Source organism: Pseudorca crassidens, chromosome 6, assembly GCF_039906515.1.
Source record: "Pseudorca crassidens isolate mPseCra1 chromosome 6, mPseCra1.hap1, whole genome shotgun sequence".
NCBI lineage: Eukaryota > Metazoa > Chordata > Mammalia > Artiodactyla > Delphinidae > Pseudorca > Pseudorca crassidens.
The window spans coordinates 26909023-26928615 of NC_090301.1; the positions used below are offsets into that span (position 1 = coordinate 26909023).

At 40.1% G+C, this 19593-nt stretch overlaps 1 protein-coding gene across 11 annotated transcripts in view; it reads right to left on the reverse strand.

Annotated features, from left to right (window-relative positions):
• UNC80 (unc-80 homolog, NALCN channel complex subunit) overlaps positions 1 to 19593 on the reverse strand; it is a 242910-nt gene that overhangs the window by 30206 nt on the left and 193111 nt on the right. For all 11 annotated transcript variants that reach the window (XM_067740745.1, XM_067740742.1, XM_067740738.1 and 8 more), the window contains exons 47-52: positions 12950 to 13120; positions 9459 to 9551; positions 8017 to 8052; positions 7444 to 7662; positions 2798 to 2998; positions 518 to 641 (exon numbers count right to left, since the gene is read on the reverse strand). In XM_067740745.1, coding sequence (XP_067596846.1) covers positions 518 to 641; positions 2798 to 2998; positions 7444 to 7662; positions 8017 to 8052; positions 9459 to 9551; positions 12950 to 13120 — 844 coding nt within the window. The remainder of the gene's footprint in view (positions 1 to 517; positions 642 to 2797; positions 2999 to 7443; positions 7663 to 8016; positions 8053 to 9458; positions 9552 to 12949; positions 13121 to 19593) is intronic.

Genomic DNA, 19593 nt, shown 5'->3' on the forward strand with positions numbered 1-19593 from the left:
AATGAAATGCTCTACCATGGTTTCCACATTGTACAAAACCTTGTCAGGACCAGACTCTAGATATTACGTAACTGATAAAAAATTTTTTGTTTTCCTGTAAATCCTAGACTGGCCAACCCATAATGTGATTTTTCACTAAGAAAGAAAAAAAAATCCTCTTTGCATTTTAATCTCCCCCACCCCAGACTACTTCAACTTCTAGCCAATTGTGCAGTCTCCCGCCACCCCACTCTCCAACTGGCAGCCCTCAACTCTCAGCGCAACTTGAAGAGGTCAATTGTCAGAGTAGTGCGTGGGAAGCAGCACACCAAAATCCCATCTGTAGAGGGACGGGCCCCTTGATCTCCCCACACACTACCTTGAAATGTACCTCACTATTTTCAGTGTCACCTGAGCCATCTGTTTTCATGGGTAGGTGTGTAGGTAGATAGGTTGACCTGTAAATCTTCAATTCAGAGAAATCAATAGCAGAGTTAAATTTTGTAAAGTTTCAGAAGATTGCCACTTGGCTACTCACCAGATTGACACAGACATTGATCAGTGACCTAAGGTGAGGCAGGAAGGATATGATTGGCTGCCTCTGAAGTGTCAAACAAACCCCTTCAATCAAATTGCTGGCAGGCTCCCACTCAACCTGTCGCCTGGAATACAATATAGGAGCCATTAGCAGCGTGGCTCCCTTCTGGAGACTGTCTGAAACGAGTGAATGAGACAGTGATTCTGACGCCATCTAAGACAGGATGGGTGTCTGAGACAACAAAATGCTTCAGAGGGGAGGAAGTTTACCCACGTTGTTCCAAAAGTACAGAGCACATTAGGAAGGGAAGAGGATACTGAAAACGTAGCAGAGGCACTCCTGCCCCACTCGACTAATGAGACAAAATCTATTGAAGAAAAAACAGAGATGATGAATGGGTGGCATTTCAAGTTTCCTGGTTTTAACTATGAGAGAGGGTATGAGACTACCATTTTAGGAAACCCATCATAGGAGTCATTACTCCCAGTAGAACTAATTTGACTATAGGCTGTGTTTCTGAAATGTTTTTTTATCAGACTACAGTTGATCTCATCAGCTTTTATACCAGACTGCAACTAATTAGATTTATATGGCTTAACTCTTGCCAAAAAGATGGCATTAGAGGAAAACAGTCTATTTAAAAAGTGTTCTTTCTTTGCCTCCTAAAAAATGATATTTGGGGGCTACATTCTATGGTAGTATAAATGGTGGTATACATAACCCAATTAGATGAATATGAGATTTTCTGTAATAGAAAACAATCTGGTCTGTAATTGTCTCAGTACTGAAGAGTCGTTTCTGTGGCCCCCTAAATAAACAAGTTGGGCTTTACTGAGATCAATGCTATTTCCTGGAAATAATTTCTAAGCTTATATTGCCTACCAAATTGAAATCTCTACAATGACAAAATGGAAACGTTCATACATGAGGCTATGTTGACATTCCTGATGCTCAAGTAACCTACAGGTTAGGTTCAGTCAACATTTCTCTTGTTGAACTGAGATCACCTGAAGAAATTAAATCCAAGGCAACCCCAAATTCACAGTATGCACACCAAGAAAATTGCCTACAATTAATCAAGTCTATGAGTTTATCCAGACGTCTACTTTTAGGAAACTGCTGTTCTTTGTAATGGGTTTAGTTATATGACAAATGAGCTAGCCTATGGAGATGTTAACATCTTTAGAAGAAACGTTATTTTAACACACCCTCGTGAGATTTATAAGACTGGCCATTTGCCAATAGGCACAGATGTTCCACTGGGACCACTAAAGAAAATAGGAGTGCTTTAAGGATACTCATTTCTATGCTACTAAAATAAATAACCTTGAAATAACATATAGGCATCCATCATCACGGTAGAAAAGAATATAGGAGCAAACTGTCCATTATTAGAATAAAATCTTTCAATTTCTTTTTAATAAATTCAACAGCTTCTGATGGCTGCATAAATGAAAAGAGCAGAGGATAAAACCTGGAAAAGTTCTGACAAATTGAACAGTAAATGCTACAGATTCTTGGGCAAGAGTTGCATTGATTGGGGGTTTAGTTTAACAGGACAGAAAATGGTCTCACTAACCCAAAGTGGAAATTTCCAAACTAGTGGGTTTATTAGCATTTATCAATTGATGTATCTTCTCACTGTGGCTATAGGTTTCCAAACTGGGCTCAGAACTCCAGGTAGCCTGGTTCGGAGGCGTCTGCTCACAGAAAGGCTACCAACTGATATTTCAGGCCACTGAGTGGAGGGCAAGTGGCAATAACATTGATTTAGTACCACCTCAATTAGGTGAAAAGGTGAAAATTAGGTATTTGTTATCAACCCTGAGAGCTCTTTAGCTGCTGCTTCGCTGATTATTGTAAAGCTTGGCATTTCTATAAACTGGTACCTAAAATACTATGTTAAATACACATGTTTGAACATCAAGCTAATTTTTCTTCTCTCCTTAGTTGTTTAATTTATAAGGCATAGCTTGCCTTACTTTAAAAGGAACTAAAGGATACACATTGAATTTCTTATGTGTGTCAGATAAGGAACCTGATAGCTAAGAAGTGAATAGATTTTTCAAGATAAATATATTTTTTTGAAGAATATGTTATTTCCTCAAAATATAGACCCTGCTACTTATGCTTTCGTATACCTGATTAGCTCTGCACATATAACCAACCTAACACTTTTGAGCCATTCATTCAACTGCGGATTGATCCACCACCTTCAAAAATGACAAACTTGAAGTTTGAAGCTTGTAATACCAACAGCTGACTAGGAGGCCTCCTCACCTCAAAGTAGGCATCTTATGAATTTTGTTGAACATCCTATCCAATCTCTTTAAAATGAGGATGAGGGCCGGCCTCACTGCCTCGGCGGTCCAGTCGGTGATAGGGAGCATCTCCATGATGTAGCGTCGAAGCCCACGGCTCTCCATTGTCTGGGTGTCGTATGGTGCCAACTTCAGAAGGGAGTGTGCAATTTCTGCCAACCTAAAATGTTTTGTTTTGTTTTTAAAGAATAAGCTTAGAAAGCCACCATGAGAATTTTCCCACACAGCATCATGCTAATCACCCTCCTTCCAGCACACTGACTCCCTAAACTGGGAACATTCTGCCACATTATCTCATAACTTGTAAATAAACGTTTTAAAAAACAAACCTGGACAAAATAAGGCCCATACATTTCAGTTGGTTGATATATCTCTTAAGTCTTTTCAATTTGTAGGTTCCCCCTCTTCTGCTCTTGTTTTGACATCTAGTAATTTATTTGTTGGAGAAATTAGCTGTTGGTCCTGTAGCATTTCCTGCACTCTGGATTTTGCTGATTGAATCTCCATGGTGTCATTTAATTTATCCTATTTCTCCTGTATGTAATTCAATTGGTAGTTAGATCCAGGGGCTAGATCAGATTAGGTTTTGATTTTCTGGTATGTGTCCTTCATAGGCGATGTGTACTTTCCTCAGGACGTACGTGATTCCCAGCTGTCACTCTTCATGATGTCAGTGGCTACTAGTGATCACTGCACAGATTCCTCAACTCATTAGAAGTAGTACAATGGTAATACTGTATCGTTCCTTTTTTCCCATGTATTAACTATAGCATTTTAATAAGAAGTCCTTTTGATTACTCCAAGAGAGACAGGACAAATGCTTAAAAAGGACTACAGTTTAAGAGCACCCCAGGTGATTCCGACAGGCACTCTGGTATAGGAATCAGAGCTAGGCCCTTGCCCCTCTGCCACATGGATTGCTCTACAATTGCTCCGTGTGATTAGTGCCATGGATGGAGGATTCACCACTGCATGAGGCAGCTCATTCCATCTTTGGACATCCACACTGTGAAACGCTCTCCTCATATTAGGTCCCCAAATTCCCTCAATATTTTCCTATGAGGCTTCATCTGGAAGCATGAATTCAACCCATCTTCTCCATGGCAACCCTTCACTATCAACAGTCACTGTCTCTTCATCCCCACTCATACTCTCTCCAGACTGAACATACACATTGTCCTTCTAGAAATTGTGTGTGAGTGTGTGTGTTTTAAAGAAATCGTTTTAAACAGTCTTCACACTCTTTTGTTTATCTCTTTCTCACAAATGTGCCATGCAGAAAATAATGCTTTACTTTTCAGGTCGTTTGATTGACAGATAAAAGTATATCTATATACACATATTTCTTGGTGTACAGCGCAATGATTTGACTCACATACATCATGAAGTGACCACCACAACAAATCTAGTATATACACAGATTTCTTTTCCCTTGTTATCTTGTAGGTAACCTTAAGAAATGCTAGAGAAATAACCGATCTATTTCAAGCTTGAAAACAATACTTAGAGTTGGATTTGTGTCATCTGATGGATTATTAACTGAATTTCTCTCATCTCTGGTCATGTTACAAAATGAATATGCTTCCAGCATAAAACAAAAATTTCCTTTAATACAGTCTTTGCTGTACTATCACATGAAAATCTTGAGAACACAAGGGAGAGATGGAGGGGGAGAAAGGAAAGAGGGAGAGTTGGAGAGAGGTGGGCGAGGGGGGAGAGAGAGAAAAATTCGTTTGCAGAGCTTACCGTCCTGCTATTCTGCTGCTGTGGCAGCTTTAGTCTGGGAAAATGAGGTAATAAATTCCTTTAGGGTAGAAACTCTATCTAATCAAGAATGTTTTACTTGAGAGCCTTGCGGCCAATCATAACTTCTGCAAATGCAGGGGTACAGATTGCCTCAACACCCCTTCTTGGCTCCTTGATCCAAATCGAGTACTTCTTGCAATTATCTCCTCTATCTTTTATATCGTCCCATTTCTTTTAAAAAAAAAAAATCATGGATACTATCCTTGATGGATACTATCTATTCTTAGGACTTTAAATACTACCTATAGGTCCCCAATTCTAAAATTTATATATTTAGCTCTGACTTTGACATACAGCCAAATGTGTACTTGATTTACAAAAGAAAACCTTAACTATACCCTGTGCTTTGGTGTAGGGTCAAAACATGTGGAACTCAGCAAACTCTGTTTGGCCAGAGAACGTGACGGGTCCATTTTTATTGAGAGCTGGTGTGAAACAGCATGAACAGAGGAGATGTCGTCTAAATAGTCCCTGGCATTAAAAAATTCTGCCTACCTTCCCATAGATCCAGGCCATGAAATACCTGTGCTCGTACAGGTTACTCTTGCTGAATTGCATCGTGACGTTCTGCAGCTTTTGGTACCTCCAGGCATCCAGTCACGTGAGACTGGCCCTTTACCTGTGATGGGATGTTGGTGAGGCTGCTGCCCATCCCTCTGCTCTTTCCTTTCAACATGCCTCAACCAGGAGATACTTCTTGTTCTTCATATTTCAAAAAGGGGATTTTGCTTTACCAAAAAAACCTAGTTGTGTGTTTTATCTTATTGACACTGTGATTTTATGATCAGCCATTTCTCCCTGTTGTTTTGATAACTCAGAAGCCCAAAGTCAAATTTACAGTTCATCAATAGTATCTACTGTGATAAAATCACGTAGGTTTCCCATGCTAATCTTATCATAAACTATTTCCCTGTTAATTTTTCACATTGTTTCGACTCTCTAATTTGTAAATTGTATCCCTTCGCATCATATAATTTTCTGAGTTGCCTCAAGTACTTGGTAAAATAATAAACACATAAATACATGTGATATATAGTGCTTGCAACACCGCATTCTGTATTCTTACGTGTGCCTCACGTATTGAACTGTGATCATGTTGAGGACTAGGGCTTTATTTCACATCCCCAGTGTCTAGGACAGCATGTGGATCTTTCTCATTAGCGTTAGCATCTATTGAGCCCTAGATCCGTGCCAGGCACAGAGCGAATCATTTGAACTCCTAGAGCTCATTTAACCTTTAATAGGGTTTGACCTCTAGAGGGAGCTCCAGGCCTCTCTAACTCATGCTTTCCCCTCTCTCCAAATGCCTTGAGTGTAGATACAGATACACCTAAGACAGGTACTAACCCATTATCATGATTTCTCCCCTCCCCTCCCCCCCTTTTCACTCGCTCTCCTATCTTTCAGGAATCTTTTCCCCTTTCTTCCACAAAATGTCTGTCGATAGTAGTGATTCTCTGACTCTGGGAATGTGATGTACAATTACTCAGGTCAGCTAGTCATTATCAGTAGGAAAGGAGGGGAGATGGCCTGAACGGAGCACGGAGTTACTATGGCAACAGAAGCCTAACACTTCAAACTTTCCTCGCCTTTCCCAGTGCAGGAGCTGAAATTCTTAGTGCAAAATAAGTTCTTCCCCATCACAGCACAGCAGGGAGTGTGAACACATGTGACGCTCTAGACTTCTGGGTGTGTGCCAGTAACTCAGAGAATGTGAAATCAGTCTGGAGGATAAAGAGCCTGTGTTCTCCAGACATTTCTGGCTTCTCATTTTCCCTCACTTAGTACTTTCTAAATTTTTCGAGGAATCATTTTAAGAAAAAAAAGAGACGATAATCAGGAAATTGGTGTGTTTTGCCAAATTGCAATGTTATTGCTGAAAGGCTAGAACTTAAGCCTACCTTTAGTTTTACAGATATACTAAACTTTCCAAGTGAATATTTTGTTACCAATGGAATTTTCCTTTCAAGGAATTTTTATGATGCTTTAAAAACTGTTACAAATCTAAATAGAAGATCATCTGGAATCATGTTCCTTTTAAGAATCTGAAAATACAGACACAGCCTTTATAGTTTGAAGCAACAAGTGACATGACATCTCCTTAGGAAGAAGGAAACACGAGTGCACAGAGATATAATTCTGAGGGCTCTCCCTGACATACCAGGAGTACAAATTTTTAAAGGATGACTGGCCTCATCTAGGGCAGAATTTTTACCAGGACACTTTTTTGAAACATTGGAAGGCTACCATGCACAATATGTATATAAGGGATCTCAGACTCAACCAAAGTGTGGCTCCGAGTTAAAACTGCTCCTTCCCTGCAGGCCCCTCACTGAGTCCTCAGATAGTGTAGCGGCAGAGCAAGTCCTCAAGCAGAAAGTAGCTGTGCATTTTTTTGTGTAAAATAAGAGAGAGGGGACATTGGATTCTTGTGAAAAATTAGAATTTGTGCAGTAAAGAGCATGTGGAAGAAAGCTACTTCCCTATGAATTCAGGTGATGCAATCTCCCTTTCACTCTCTTTTATTAAGGAGCAAATATATCAACTGGGCTTTTCTGTCTTTAAGAACATTTCCCCCTGTCCACGCTAAGATCCTTTTCCACAGACTTAACATCTATTTTCCCAGAGGACCCTGTTTGATGTGCATCCAAGCTACAGGAGACCAATCAATTTCAGCCAGTTTCAAGTTTTTATCCTGCCCCACATTTATCCCCCCCGCATACACCCCTCCCCAACCCCCTCCAGACATCCGGCCCAAGCTGTGTGCACACTCAGGGGCAGAGAAAATGAGGACAGTACCTCATGTGGGACTTCACGTCCAACAACTCCAGGGCAGTGACCCGTGGTTCCCCGGCCAGGTTTTGCAAGATCTTCAGCCTGGGCCCGCAGTGCTTGTAGAACTCGGTGCAGATGTTCAGCAGCGACTCCCGGGGTCTTCTGAACTCCTCCCGAGCAAGCCGTTCATCCAGTTCCTCTCTGGGAAGGCCCTGCCCTTCCTCCAGTAAGTGCAGGTTTTCTCTGGGGAATTATAAAAGTTTAACTGGGGGTCTGGGAAGGTGTATGGGGGGCAACTATGAGAGGAAGGTATCACACTGAAGAAAAATATGATGCCTTATATTACATGCAAGTTGATGAAGCAGCAGGGCGGGGCCTAGGAGAACCTTATCGGAAGGATCGAGAAAGTTCATCATCTTGCAAGAGACTGTCATCCCAAACTGCAGTGGCTTTCCATTAGCCACTTCCTGAGGATTTATAAAGAAGTGGGATGCCATGCCTGAATGAAAAGAAAGCTGACGGAACCATAACACAGCTCACAAGGCAAATTATCACAAGATGAGAGAATTAGTACAAAATTAGGTTGTCTTTCTGTACCTGATAAAGTGCAGTTTGGCGCCTTGTTCCTGGTACCTGGGAGTCAGAAAAACAGTCTGCGTAACTATCAGAGTAAGAGCGGGGGCCCTGTGGCGGGGCCTCTTTACGGCTTTTTCTTATGAGAAGCCTTTGAAGTTACACATTTTGGTAAGCTCCCTAATACACCCATGCTAATCCTAAAATATAAAATCTTGATCTTTCATTTGCCTACCACATATGCTGCAACTATAGCTGCCATGAACACCGTTCCATTGCCAGATAATTTGTAGAAAGACAGATACTCTAAAAACACACACAAACTCATGGAATGTGGTCAAATGAAGGAAATTTTGGAAAACTTTCAAGGTGAGGTGAATCTAAGTTGCAGTTTTAACATCATGTGCTATATTTTAGGAAGAAATATGGCTGACTTCCTTTCAGTTCTAGAGACTTCTTGCTTTATGAGTGATGGGTGAGAGGACTTTAGAAACCCTCTTTCTCTGGGCACCTTTCATCTAGTGTTGAACATAGCTCAGTAAGCTTAGAGAAAACCCCTAAATATCCCTTAAACTCATTACTCAAAACCCATATAATCATTTTCCCCTAATGTGAGAAATTGAGGTAACACTATCACATCAGATAATTTATATCTGATGTGATAGTTTGGAACTTATTTCATTTTTAACATAAATACATGATAAGCAGGGAATTTACATAAATAATGATATACACTTAAAAATGTGCTTTAGAGAAAATAGAAAATTATTCAGTTTTTCCTTATAACCTCTGCTAATTACTCCATACTGGGAAAAGAGAACTTTCTCCCTAGCTGATTTTGGGTTTGCTGTGTCTTAAAATCTTCCTTGGAGGAGGAAGCTAATTAAACTTTTATTTTTGTCTCAGAGTACCTAGAGGTTAACCCAGGGAGAATGAAGTAAAGTATTAACTAGTGCAGCCAGTGTCTGAGTTGCACCAAGAGGGAAGGTGATTAAGTCAACAACCGTGAAAGCATCAGTTAAGGGGCTAAGTCAAAGCTTGGATGAAATGTCTGTAGAAAATCTGTCCAGATGAAAGAAAGGTGACTCTGCACAACTGCCCTGGAATGAGAAGCCACCTCCTGATTATTATTGTTTCCTTTGCCTTTTTCTTGGAGGCAAGTGAAACAACACTGGAATAGTTCAAAGACCACCCAGGAGGCAGAGAACATCTTGCATGTTCACACAAACAAATGGACATAAATGCCACTTTCTGAAGGTGGCTTACTTCTCTTCATTTACAAAGGTGACAACTGCAAAAAAAGCCTAGGTGTTTTCGTGTAACTCTCAACTCTCACCTTCTTCTCTTTTCCTTGGAGATTTTCACGCTCAATATCGACTATTTTCAGGATTCCTTTCACTCGCAACAGCTGAGATTCAGGTTGTACGACATTGAGAGACCACAGAAGAATAAAGCCAGTGAATTACCTGGTAGTCACCCCAGACGACATGGTGTGGTTGGCTGTGGTGGCCCCTTTATGACCCTGGTCACACCTGCTCATCTGGGGGGCCGTCATGGGCCTGCAACAACAGTAACAAAACCACAGAAGTGGAGACACTTATGAAACCCTCAAGTTACTGCAGCTCACACAAGCTTGAAGCTAGAAGCTTATAAAGGCTTTGGCCTTTTCTGTCACACTCCCCTGCTGAGTCTGTCCTGGAAGGCACTTTAAAGGGAACACTGATTCCCAAGGGTCTATAAGCTCACCACGATTTAAGGTCTTTCAAGTACTCTTCAGACCAGACATTCATGAAATCAGACTTCTAAGTCTGTGCTGATTAAGTGAGAGTTAAGAATTCATTTTTTCAATTCCACAGGTACCAGGAAGTTAGCCATTCTAGACAGTAAAAAAAAAAAAGATAAGGGTGTACATATCATTTAGGCCACCTGCTCCATAACCAACCACTCTGTTTTTCTGAGAAACTATCAAACAAGGAAAGAATCTTTCTAGTCAAAGTTAGACCTAAGTCTGTGTCTTTATTCCTGTCGTAGAGAATGGAGTTGAGGACACGGGGATGGGGAAGGGTAAGCTGGGACGAAGTGAGAGAGTGGCATGGACTTATATATACTAACAAATGTAAAATAGATAGCTAGTGGGAAGAAGCCACATAGCACAGGGAGATCTGCTCGGTGCTTTGTGTCCACCTAGAGGGGTGGGATAGGGAGGGTGGGAGGGAGACTGCAAGAGGGAGGAGATATGGGGATGTATGTATATGTACAGCTGATTTACTTTGTTATACAGCAGAAACTAACACACCATTGTAAAGCAATTATACTCCAGTAAAGATGTTAAAAAAAAATTATACCTAAGACTACCCAGGGAAGTGAGTAAATTAGTATCTATTGTTAAGTCAGTAATTTATTATAGATGCTAAGAAACAGGTTCAAATGAGCTCATATATAGGTAAACTGCATCTGTGTCATCTGTGACGTGGAAAGGAAGATAAGCCCTTTCAAAGCAATTGCTTACAGGAACTCTTTAAAGCTTGCTTTTGTCATGCTCATTTTCTGTATGCTGGTTGTGGCTGGAGAGTAACCCTTTAAAAATCGCCCCAGACCATCTCTTCGGTGCCTTTGCTGTAGGGGGCAGCATTTAAAGCTAGCCCCAAGACCTTCCCCCCACTGCCCCACTGGTGTTACTCCCGTTATCACGCTACATCATATGGCAAAAGGGAAATGATCTGGGTAGGCCTAATCTCATCACCGGCCCTTAAAAAGCAGAAAGTTTCTCTTGGGAGGGGCAGACAAATTTGAAGTCTGAGAAGGACTCAAGGCATCCCTGCTGGCTGGACGACTGCGGGGCCCTGTAAGAGGGAATACAGGTGTCTTCCAACAGCAGAGAGTGGCCCCTGGCTCACGGTCAGGAAGGAAAGGGGACCTCAGACCTAAAGCGGCCTGGTGCTGGATTCTGCCAAAACCCTGAATGAGCTGAGAAGTGGATTTTCCCCCAGATCGTTCCAGTAAGAGCTCAGACCAACTGACATCTTGATTTTGGTCTTGCAAGATCCTGAGCCGACAGATCAGCTGAGCCTGCCCAGATTTCCGGCCTACAGAACCATGCGATGATAATAAACGCATTCAGTTTTAAGCCTCTCAGTTTGTGGTAATGTGCTATGCAACAATGGAAAACTAATACTGATACACTTGTAATATACTTGTTTCTGTGTTACTACCTATAGAACGGTTAATTTTTTTTCATGAGCAACTACATTAGGACTGTGGAAGTGAAGTGGTATTCTTCTCATTTTCTTTTCGTAAAAACAATGGAGCCAATTTTGTTGTGAATAATTACAGCCAGCCAATGAGGCTAGTCTTCCACTCCATCTTTTGAATATTAAATACACTGGAATATTTAAGGCCACAGCATTTCAAATGTCAGAGCTCCATCCATAACTCTTTGTGGAATTTTTGGTAAGTCAGTTTTGGAGAAGTTAATTGACTTATCCTTATAAAAGGGAATAGAAAGCATCAACACTGTGTACTGTAAAGAGAGAGAATCAAGTGGCCCTTGAAGGAAATTGACTGCTCTTCTCTCCTCTAGTCACAGGAAGGCACTAGTGACATAACCAGGTGGGTGCAGAAGGGAGGGTGTAAGTCACGCATTTCTCCTTGTAATGTTCTTCCCCCTCAGACTTTCAGGAAACCATCATCAAAGCACTGGGGGCTGTTTCTCACTGCAGTTTGTCACTGCTCCCTATTCCACTGCTTCCCATCCCTTCAGATTAGATGCACGTGGGCAGTTCAGCAGAGAGTCTACCCAAGGCTTTGGGCTATGTTCTGCTTGCCTCGGTTGGCAATGTAGTGCAAGATTAGGAACTAAACATAGGTTGAACTTAATGAATAACAATCTCACTCCCCCTCTCACTTGCTGGTGCATGCTGGAAAAGTCCTCCCTGGACTGAGGGGTTGCAGCGAGTCCCCTCACCAACTGAGCAAGATGGGGCTGGAGAAGTTGGTGCCTGTGACGGGAGTAAACCATAGAATTTTAGGCTAACAATATGGCCAAATGGGATGGAGAAGCAAAGACATCGATGCAGAAAGACGGCTTCCCCACCTCCACCCGTGGGGAGGAATGTCTCCTTCCAGCTGATTTTAGATGACAATGGAAAAGGAAAGCATATCACTATATAGTGTCCTGCATCTACCACCCCCACTCGCTCTATCCTTGGTACACAGACATCCCCCCGGCCCCGCTAATGCCCCCACCCGCCAACGCCCACCCAGGCCTCATCTATCCAGCCCTTCCCTGACACAGGGCAGCTCAATTCCTCTGCTTCTGTACCCAAGAATCTGGTGCCAGGGCTAACTTCTTGGAACTTTGTTTAGGGCTGAACCCTGGTGTCAACTGACCTTTCCATTCCTAAATCCCTCAGTCCCCTCTCTCAGCACTCGAGTCCTGTCCGACAGAGAATCTATCAATTCTAGCATTAGAATAAAATTTTGTAGTTTATGTTTGTTATGTAGCTTCTGAAATTAAAGTAAAAATAAACCCAGCTCTTTACAAACAGGAAAATAATAAAAGAATGCTTAGCTGAAATTGCAGACATTTCATGTCTCGTAAAAAAAGAGCTAATAAAAACGTGGATCACATTTTCATAGTCACTAAATTAGCCCTTTTACAAAAGATTTGTTTACTGCTGGGTTAAAACTGCCACAGAAGCTCGGCAAGCTACATGTAAATGTGTGTTTAGCAATCATGGTAGAATAATAATACTAACAATTATTATTATTATTGTCATCATCATTATTATTATTTAGAGTACTGAGCACTATTTATCTAAACAACTTAGGGAATGCTTGCAGTTTCAGCTGAGTTTGGATAAGTTATCTGTAAATAAAAACTGGGTTTTAGAGATTTTCATCTTTTTGGTGGATACATATAGCTTATGGCTGGGGCTATTTCTGCCGATGGGATTACCTGGTGAGGACCTCTACGCTGTATAAAAGGGCCTGCAGGGATGTCGCAAGAGCAGCCATGGCGGCGATCTCCTCTCGGGCAGCGGGTCCTGTCTCCACTTGTGACGTTTGCCTCTTTAGCTTTTGTAGGTAACATGGCACCAAAGCTTCCAGGACCATCAGCATCTGAAGACTTTAATCAACAGATAGAAAACCAAATCACGTTTTTACATCCTACTTGATATTCTGGAGCATGGAGAAATGAAAAGCCTCTAGAGAGTTGGAAAACTCTGAATCCCCTTCCCACACCACCCAAGCCAAGAGTAATTAAAGCTGCCGGAAATATCTACCAACACTAATTAATTAGTTAATTAATCACCGGATAAAAGGTGATAAAATTCTGCATTTAGGAAGAATATTATCTACTTGGGAGAGTTAGCATATATACAATTGGTTGAAAGAACAATAGAATGGTGACAGGTAGAGCTATTCAGTCAATCAGAGAAACAAGCTTCACAAAAATCAACAAAGCTTCCATTCAGTAATTTGTAACAAATCTGAGACAAAATAAAACCCTTCTTGGGCTTCCCTGGTGGCGCAGTGGTTGAGAGTCCGCCTGCCGATGCAGGGGACACGGGTTCGTGCCCCGGTCCGGGAAGATCCCACATGCCACGGAGCGTCTGGGCCCGTGAGCCATGGCTGCTGGGCCTGCGCGTCCGGAGCCTGTTGCCCCGCAACAGGAGAGGCCACAACAGTGAGAGGCCCACGTACCGCAAAACAAACAAACAAACAAAATAAAACCAAAATAAAACCCTTCTTTAGGAGTCTGGCTTCTTAAAGCTTAAGCAAGTTTACAGCAAGAGTCTGGTCTGGAAACAGTCACTGTGATACAGGTATGAAAATGGCTGCTTACTAGTGTGAATAATTTAAAAATTCAGCTATATTTTGCTATCAAGAGACATTAAATATAAGTATATAGAAATGTTGAAGGTGAAAGTAAGAGCAAACACCAAAAGAATGCTGATGTAACTATTATGTCAGACAAAACAGACTTCAAGGTAAGTTAAAGATGGAAATTTCATAATTGTAAAAGGACATATTACCAGACATCAGACTTTTTATAAAACTATCATAATTAAGACAGTATAATATTGGTGCAAGGATAGACAAATAGATATGTGAAACAGAATAAGGAGTCCAAAACAAATCCACAGGTATTTGATTTATAACAAAGATGACACTGCAATGCAATGGGGAAAGGCTAGTCTTTTCTATAAATGGTGCTTGGGTCTATTGCCTATTAGATATCTCTATGGGAAAAACAAACTTTGGCCCTTACTTTGCATCATACCAAAATTAATTCCAGATGGCTTGTTAATCTAAATGTTAAGATAAAAACAAAGAAGCACCTAGCATATAAGGGGATATATTCATAACCTTGGGTTAGCCAAGATTTCATAAGAGGACACAGAAAGCACTAAAAAAATAGGAAAAAGGTGATACATTGGACTGTATTAAAATGAAGAGCTCTGTTCATCAAAAGACAACCTTAGGGGAGTAAAATTATAAGCCACAGAGTAAGAGATGTTATTTGAAATACAAGTAGCCAGTGGTGTGCTGGAATGGCTAAATAACCAGTCAAGAAGGCCTACTGGACAACCCTCAGGATGGGAGAAAATATTTGCAACTGAAGCAACTGACAAAGGATTAATCTCCAAAATATACAAATAGCTCATGCAGCTCAAGATCAAAAAAAACAAACAACCCAATCAAAAAATGGGTGGAAGACCTAAACAGACATTTCTCCAAAGAAGACATACAGATGGCCAACAAACACATGAAAAGATGTTCAACATCACTAATTATTAGAGAAATGCAAATCAAAACTACAAAGCAGTATCACCTCACGCCTGTCAGAATGACCATCATCAAAATATCCAAAAACAACAAATGTTGGAGAGGGTGTGGAGAAAAGGGAACACTCTTACACTGTTGGTGGGAATGTAAACTGATGTAGCCACTATGGAGAACAGTATGGAGGTTCCTTAAAAAACGAAAAATAAAACTACTATATGACCCAGCAATCCCACTACCGGGCATATACCCAGAGAAAACCATAATTCAAAAAGATACACGCACACCAAGGTTCACTGCAGAACTATTTACAGTAGTCAGGACATGGAAGCAACCTAATTGTCCATCAATAGAGGAATGGATAAAGATGATGTGGTACATATATACACTGGAATATTATTCAGCCATAAAAAGGAACGAAATTGGATCATTTGCAGAGATGTGGACAGACTTAGAGACTGTAAGACTTCACTTCATACAGAGTAAAGTAAGAGAGACAGAGAAAAACAAATATTGTATATTAACACATATGTGCAATCTAGAAAAATGGTATAGATGTTCTTATTTGCAAAGCAGAAATAGAGACACAGACATAGAGAACAAACGTATGGATACCAAGGGGGAAGGGGGGGACGGGATGAACTTGGAGATTGGGATGGGATTAACAGATATATACTACTGATATTATGTGTAAAATAGATAACTAATGAGGACCTACTGTATAGCACAGGGAACTCTACTCAATGCTCTGTGGTGACCTAAATGTGAAGGCAATCCAAAAAAGAGGAGGTATATGTATAGCTGATTCACTTTGCTTTACAGCAGAAACTAACAACATCATAAAGCAACTATACTCCAATAAAAATTAATTTAAAGAAAAAGGCCTACCATAAGCATCTCTTTCCAACACCACATTCAATGATGTCATTCTGGTATTTTGTATTCAGCAATTGCTACATATTGGCAAATTGGCAATGCTACACATCAGAAACTCTTTCTCCCAGAGAGTTGGTTGTTAAATGTTTACCAGCAACACCACTCTATATAAGTTAAAATGTATTTATATCACACTCTTTAAAAAAAATTCTATATATCAAATAAAAATTACTGATAATCTCATTTAAAAATAGGTAGAATACTTCAATAGGTCCCTTGCAAAAGTAGATATCCAAATTCCAGTAAACAATCTGAAAGGCTTCCAAACCTTTTAATTTGCTGGAGGGAAATGGAAATCAAAACCACAATGAGATATCACTATAAGCCAACAAAAACAGTTAAAATAAAAAAGACTGACAATACAAAGTGTTGATGAGGCTGTAGAGTACTGGAACACCTATACACTGCTGGTGGGAGTGAAAACTGATACAAGCCCTCTGGAAAACTTTTTGGTAGTATCTACTAAAGCAAAACATACACATACTCCATGATCTAGCAGAGCATTTCTACCCACAGAGACGCATATATATGTGCACACAAAGACATATAGAAAAATGTTCACTGCAGCATTACTGGTAATAGCTTCAAACTGGACACAACACTAATGTCTGTCAACAAAAGAAGAAATACACAAATTGCAGCATAGCCATACAATAGAATATTATAGACAAATGAAGAACTACTGTTATACACGATTGTGTGGATGAATCTCATGAAATAATACTGAATAACAGAAGTCAGACGTTAAAAAATACCTACCATATTATTTCATTGTAGTTGAGTTCAGAAACAGACAAAGCTGATTTGTGATGTTGGAAATCAGGATAGTGGTTCTTTTATCTGATTTTTCAATTTGAGTGGTAGTTACACTGATGTGTTAACTTTGTATACATTCATGAAACTATAAAATTACAATTTGTAAAAACTTTCTTGTATGAATATTTAAATAAAATACATTATTTAAAAAAAAATTTAAGCACAACAGGGACTTGGTATTACAAATGTTGAAGTCTTGTAAGAATTGAATTTATTCCCATGAAACATATCCCAGGGAACAACTACTTAAGAGATCCTGGCTCCACCCAGGAATAAGAACAGTTCTGGCTTAAACAGAGCAGAATAAGGTATTAGGGAGGTTTTTTTTAAAATTTTTTAATTTAGCTTAACAGTGTTGGACTCTGGCTTTTAACTCACAATGACAAGAGAATTTGATTGTGAACTCTAATTCCTTTTGATTTCAATGTGTTTGGATTTTAACTTGAAAGTGTCTTTCATATCTCATTGGGAATTTGATAATGCGAGGATTTTTTAGTCAAATTTAGGGCTTCTCTATGCTGTTAGCATTTTAATATTAGAGAATCTTTATACATTTTGTCATTGCAGTGTCTTCCTGTTATCTCTTAATCGCACTGCAGAATCTCTGATACACCCTAGTAACATGGTACTGGATATGCCTGGAGTGGAAAATAGAAGAGGGGGTATTTTGACACTTAGGAATCGAGTGGACTTGGAGTTAAGTTAATGTAAGGTTTTGATCCATTTTTGAACCTTTTATGGAGCTGTGATATTGTAGGAGGAGCCTAAGGAAAGGAGGATGAGGACCGTCCTGAGAGAAGGTAGATTTGCCCTCCTGAGGCAGGGTTGACCAGGGGCACAGAGTTTAATCCCCATTGCTTAAGACAGAATTAGGTGGGAATGTTGGGGATGGGGGTGGCATATTTTACTCATTCCTCATGTTTCCTTCCAGCAGAGAGAGTTCAGTCAATATCAATCCCGGTTCCCCTTTGCCCTTTTACTCATTCGGTTCTGGAGAAGACAAAGACTTACCTGAGGGGCAAATTGATATAGACATACTGGACAAAATCAGCTCAGCTCTTTTTCTTTTCCTGGAAAAGCCTGCCAACAGGGCTTCTATCCTCTGCTGTGAGTTCTCAGGGCAGTCCTGTTTCAAGCCTGATTCCCCTACTTAATCTTTCTCAGCACTACAGGTGATATTTCAACCTCCCTTCTGCCTGCCTTCATTTATTTAGAACATGGGCAAGAAAGAAGTCACTCTTCACTGGATCCTTCCAGAAACCTCAACTCATGACTGACACCGTTTCAGGAGTTTCTGAGAAAGGATAAAGGGGACCCTGAAGATGGCTGTGATATTCAGCTCAGGCAAGGAGAGCAGAGATTTCCACCAGAGGCTGTGGTAAGAATAAACTGTATGCATTTTCTTCAGGTGGCTCCTCATGTTTACAGACTTGGTAGGTAAGAGGCAGGATGAGGTAAGGTGACTTGGCTCAGCGCCTTGAGATGGCTGAGCAACAGATTTCATAAGGGAAAACTTCAAAATAAATTGCTCTGGGACCGGAGGCAGGAGAGATTATTTGCAGTGGGGGGACCGGGAAATGCACTGTGGAGATGGGGCAGAGGTCACCCTGCTTGTCAGCGGGATGTTCTGACCCTACCATCTGCTCTCTCTGTCCCAGCGGTGTGTGAGGAGATAGTGCATAATGAACAAACTGATGGAAGAATATTAAATAATGGTATTACACTCTAAGATTAATCCCGAATAATAAAGCAGTCTGGGAATACCTGACCAGTTGTCTGCTGCTTTTTTCATTGATTACTTTAAAAATACAAAGTCCCAGTCTTTTATCCAATTCATAATAACTATTCTGAAAGAATTTTTGATATAAAATAAAACTGACAATTGTTAAAACACCACTGAGTAGAATTTGTTGTTTAATAAACATCCTGCTTCAGATGTTTATTCTACATTAAGGAACTACATCTTATGGGCACCGTTGAAATTTGACTTGGGGAAACTGCAGTAATGATCAAAACCTGAAACACAAAAGCTCAAAATGACAGAAACTCTAATGAGCAAAGTTTGATACAGATCAAGATAAAATAAGTCCTCCCCTAAAACTTAATCAATGAATGTAAACTTTATTATAAATTTTACATAGAAAGAAAATAATTTCAATGAAAAGAACTTTGATAAAATGAAAAGTTGAAAGTGGCTTATTTGCAACATAAACTGACTGAGGAATTAAACTGGCATAAATAAATTAGAAAATAATCCCTTAATGAAAATGTATAGGTATAATTATGATTAAGATGTTTGTATTTATAAAGTCGTAGTCAAAATATCCTTGGGGTCAAAGTATCCACTGGGTTAAACTAGTAGAGTTGCAATAGTTGGGTCAATATTTTTCTACACTAATTGAAAACCAGAGGTAGATTTAAGGAGGAATATGAGAAACTGATTAGGAGATTTGATCAAACAGAGAGAATTAAGAATTTTAAGTAATGTGGAAATCTGTAAGCCCCAAGCAATCTTTAGATCCCAAGTAGATCACTATGCTTTACTTTCAGATCAGTTATACATTTCTATCTAGTGTTCCATAAATCACCCGATCTATAGATGTTTCAGGATAGGCTTGTATTAGGTTAGAACTGGACTGGTATGAATAGACAAGCGCTAGTTCTCTGTTGGTTTCACCAGGAGAATCACTAGTCATCTTCCCTTTCACTTCAAACCTGAGTCAGAGTCACAGCTCACCCTGAGCACATGAGATCAACAGCTGGTCCCAGGAGGTAGGACCAATGCGGGTGACTCTGGGTTAGATCAGAGCCAGCAACCCTGAGTTCACACTCAGATAAGATTTATATTTTATTCCTGTGTGACAGGAGTTTGTAGTCTCAGTTCTTTGAATTTACATTAGAAAGGTGATAACCTACCTAGATCTGGCAGTCTTAACAGAGGAGCAATACCCTGGAATAATTTATTAGCCCATCCTTCTCTCAAAAGAAAGAAAGTTGAGGCAAAAACTGTGATATGTTTATGACTAATCCATATTTTTATTTTCAAACTATTTTCTCACC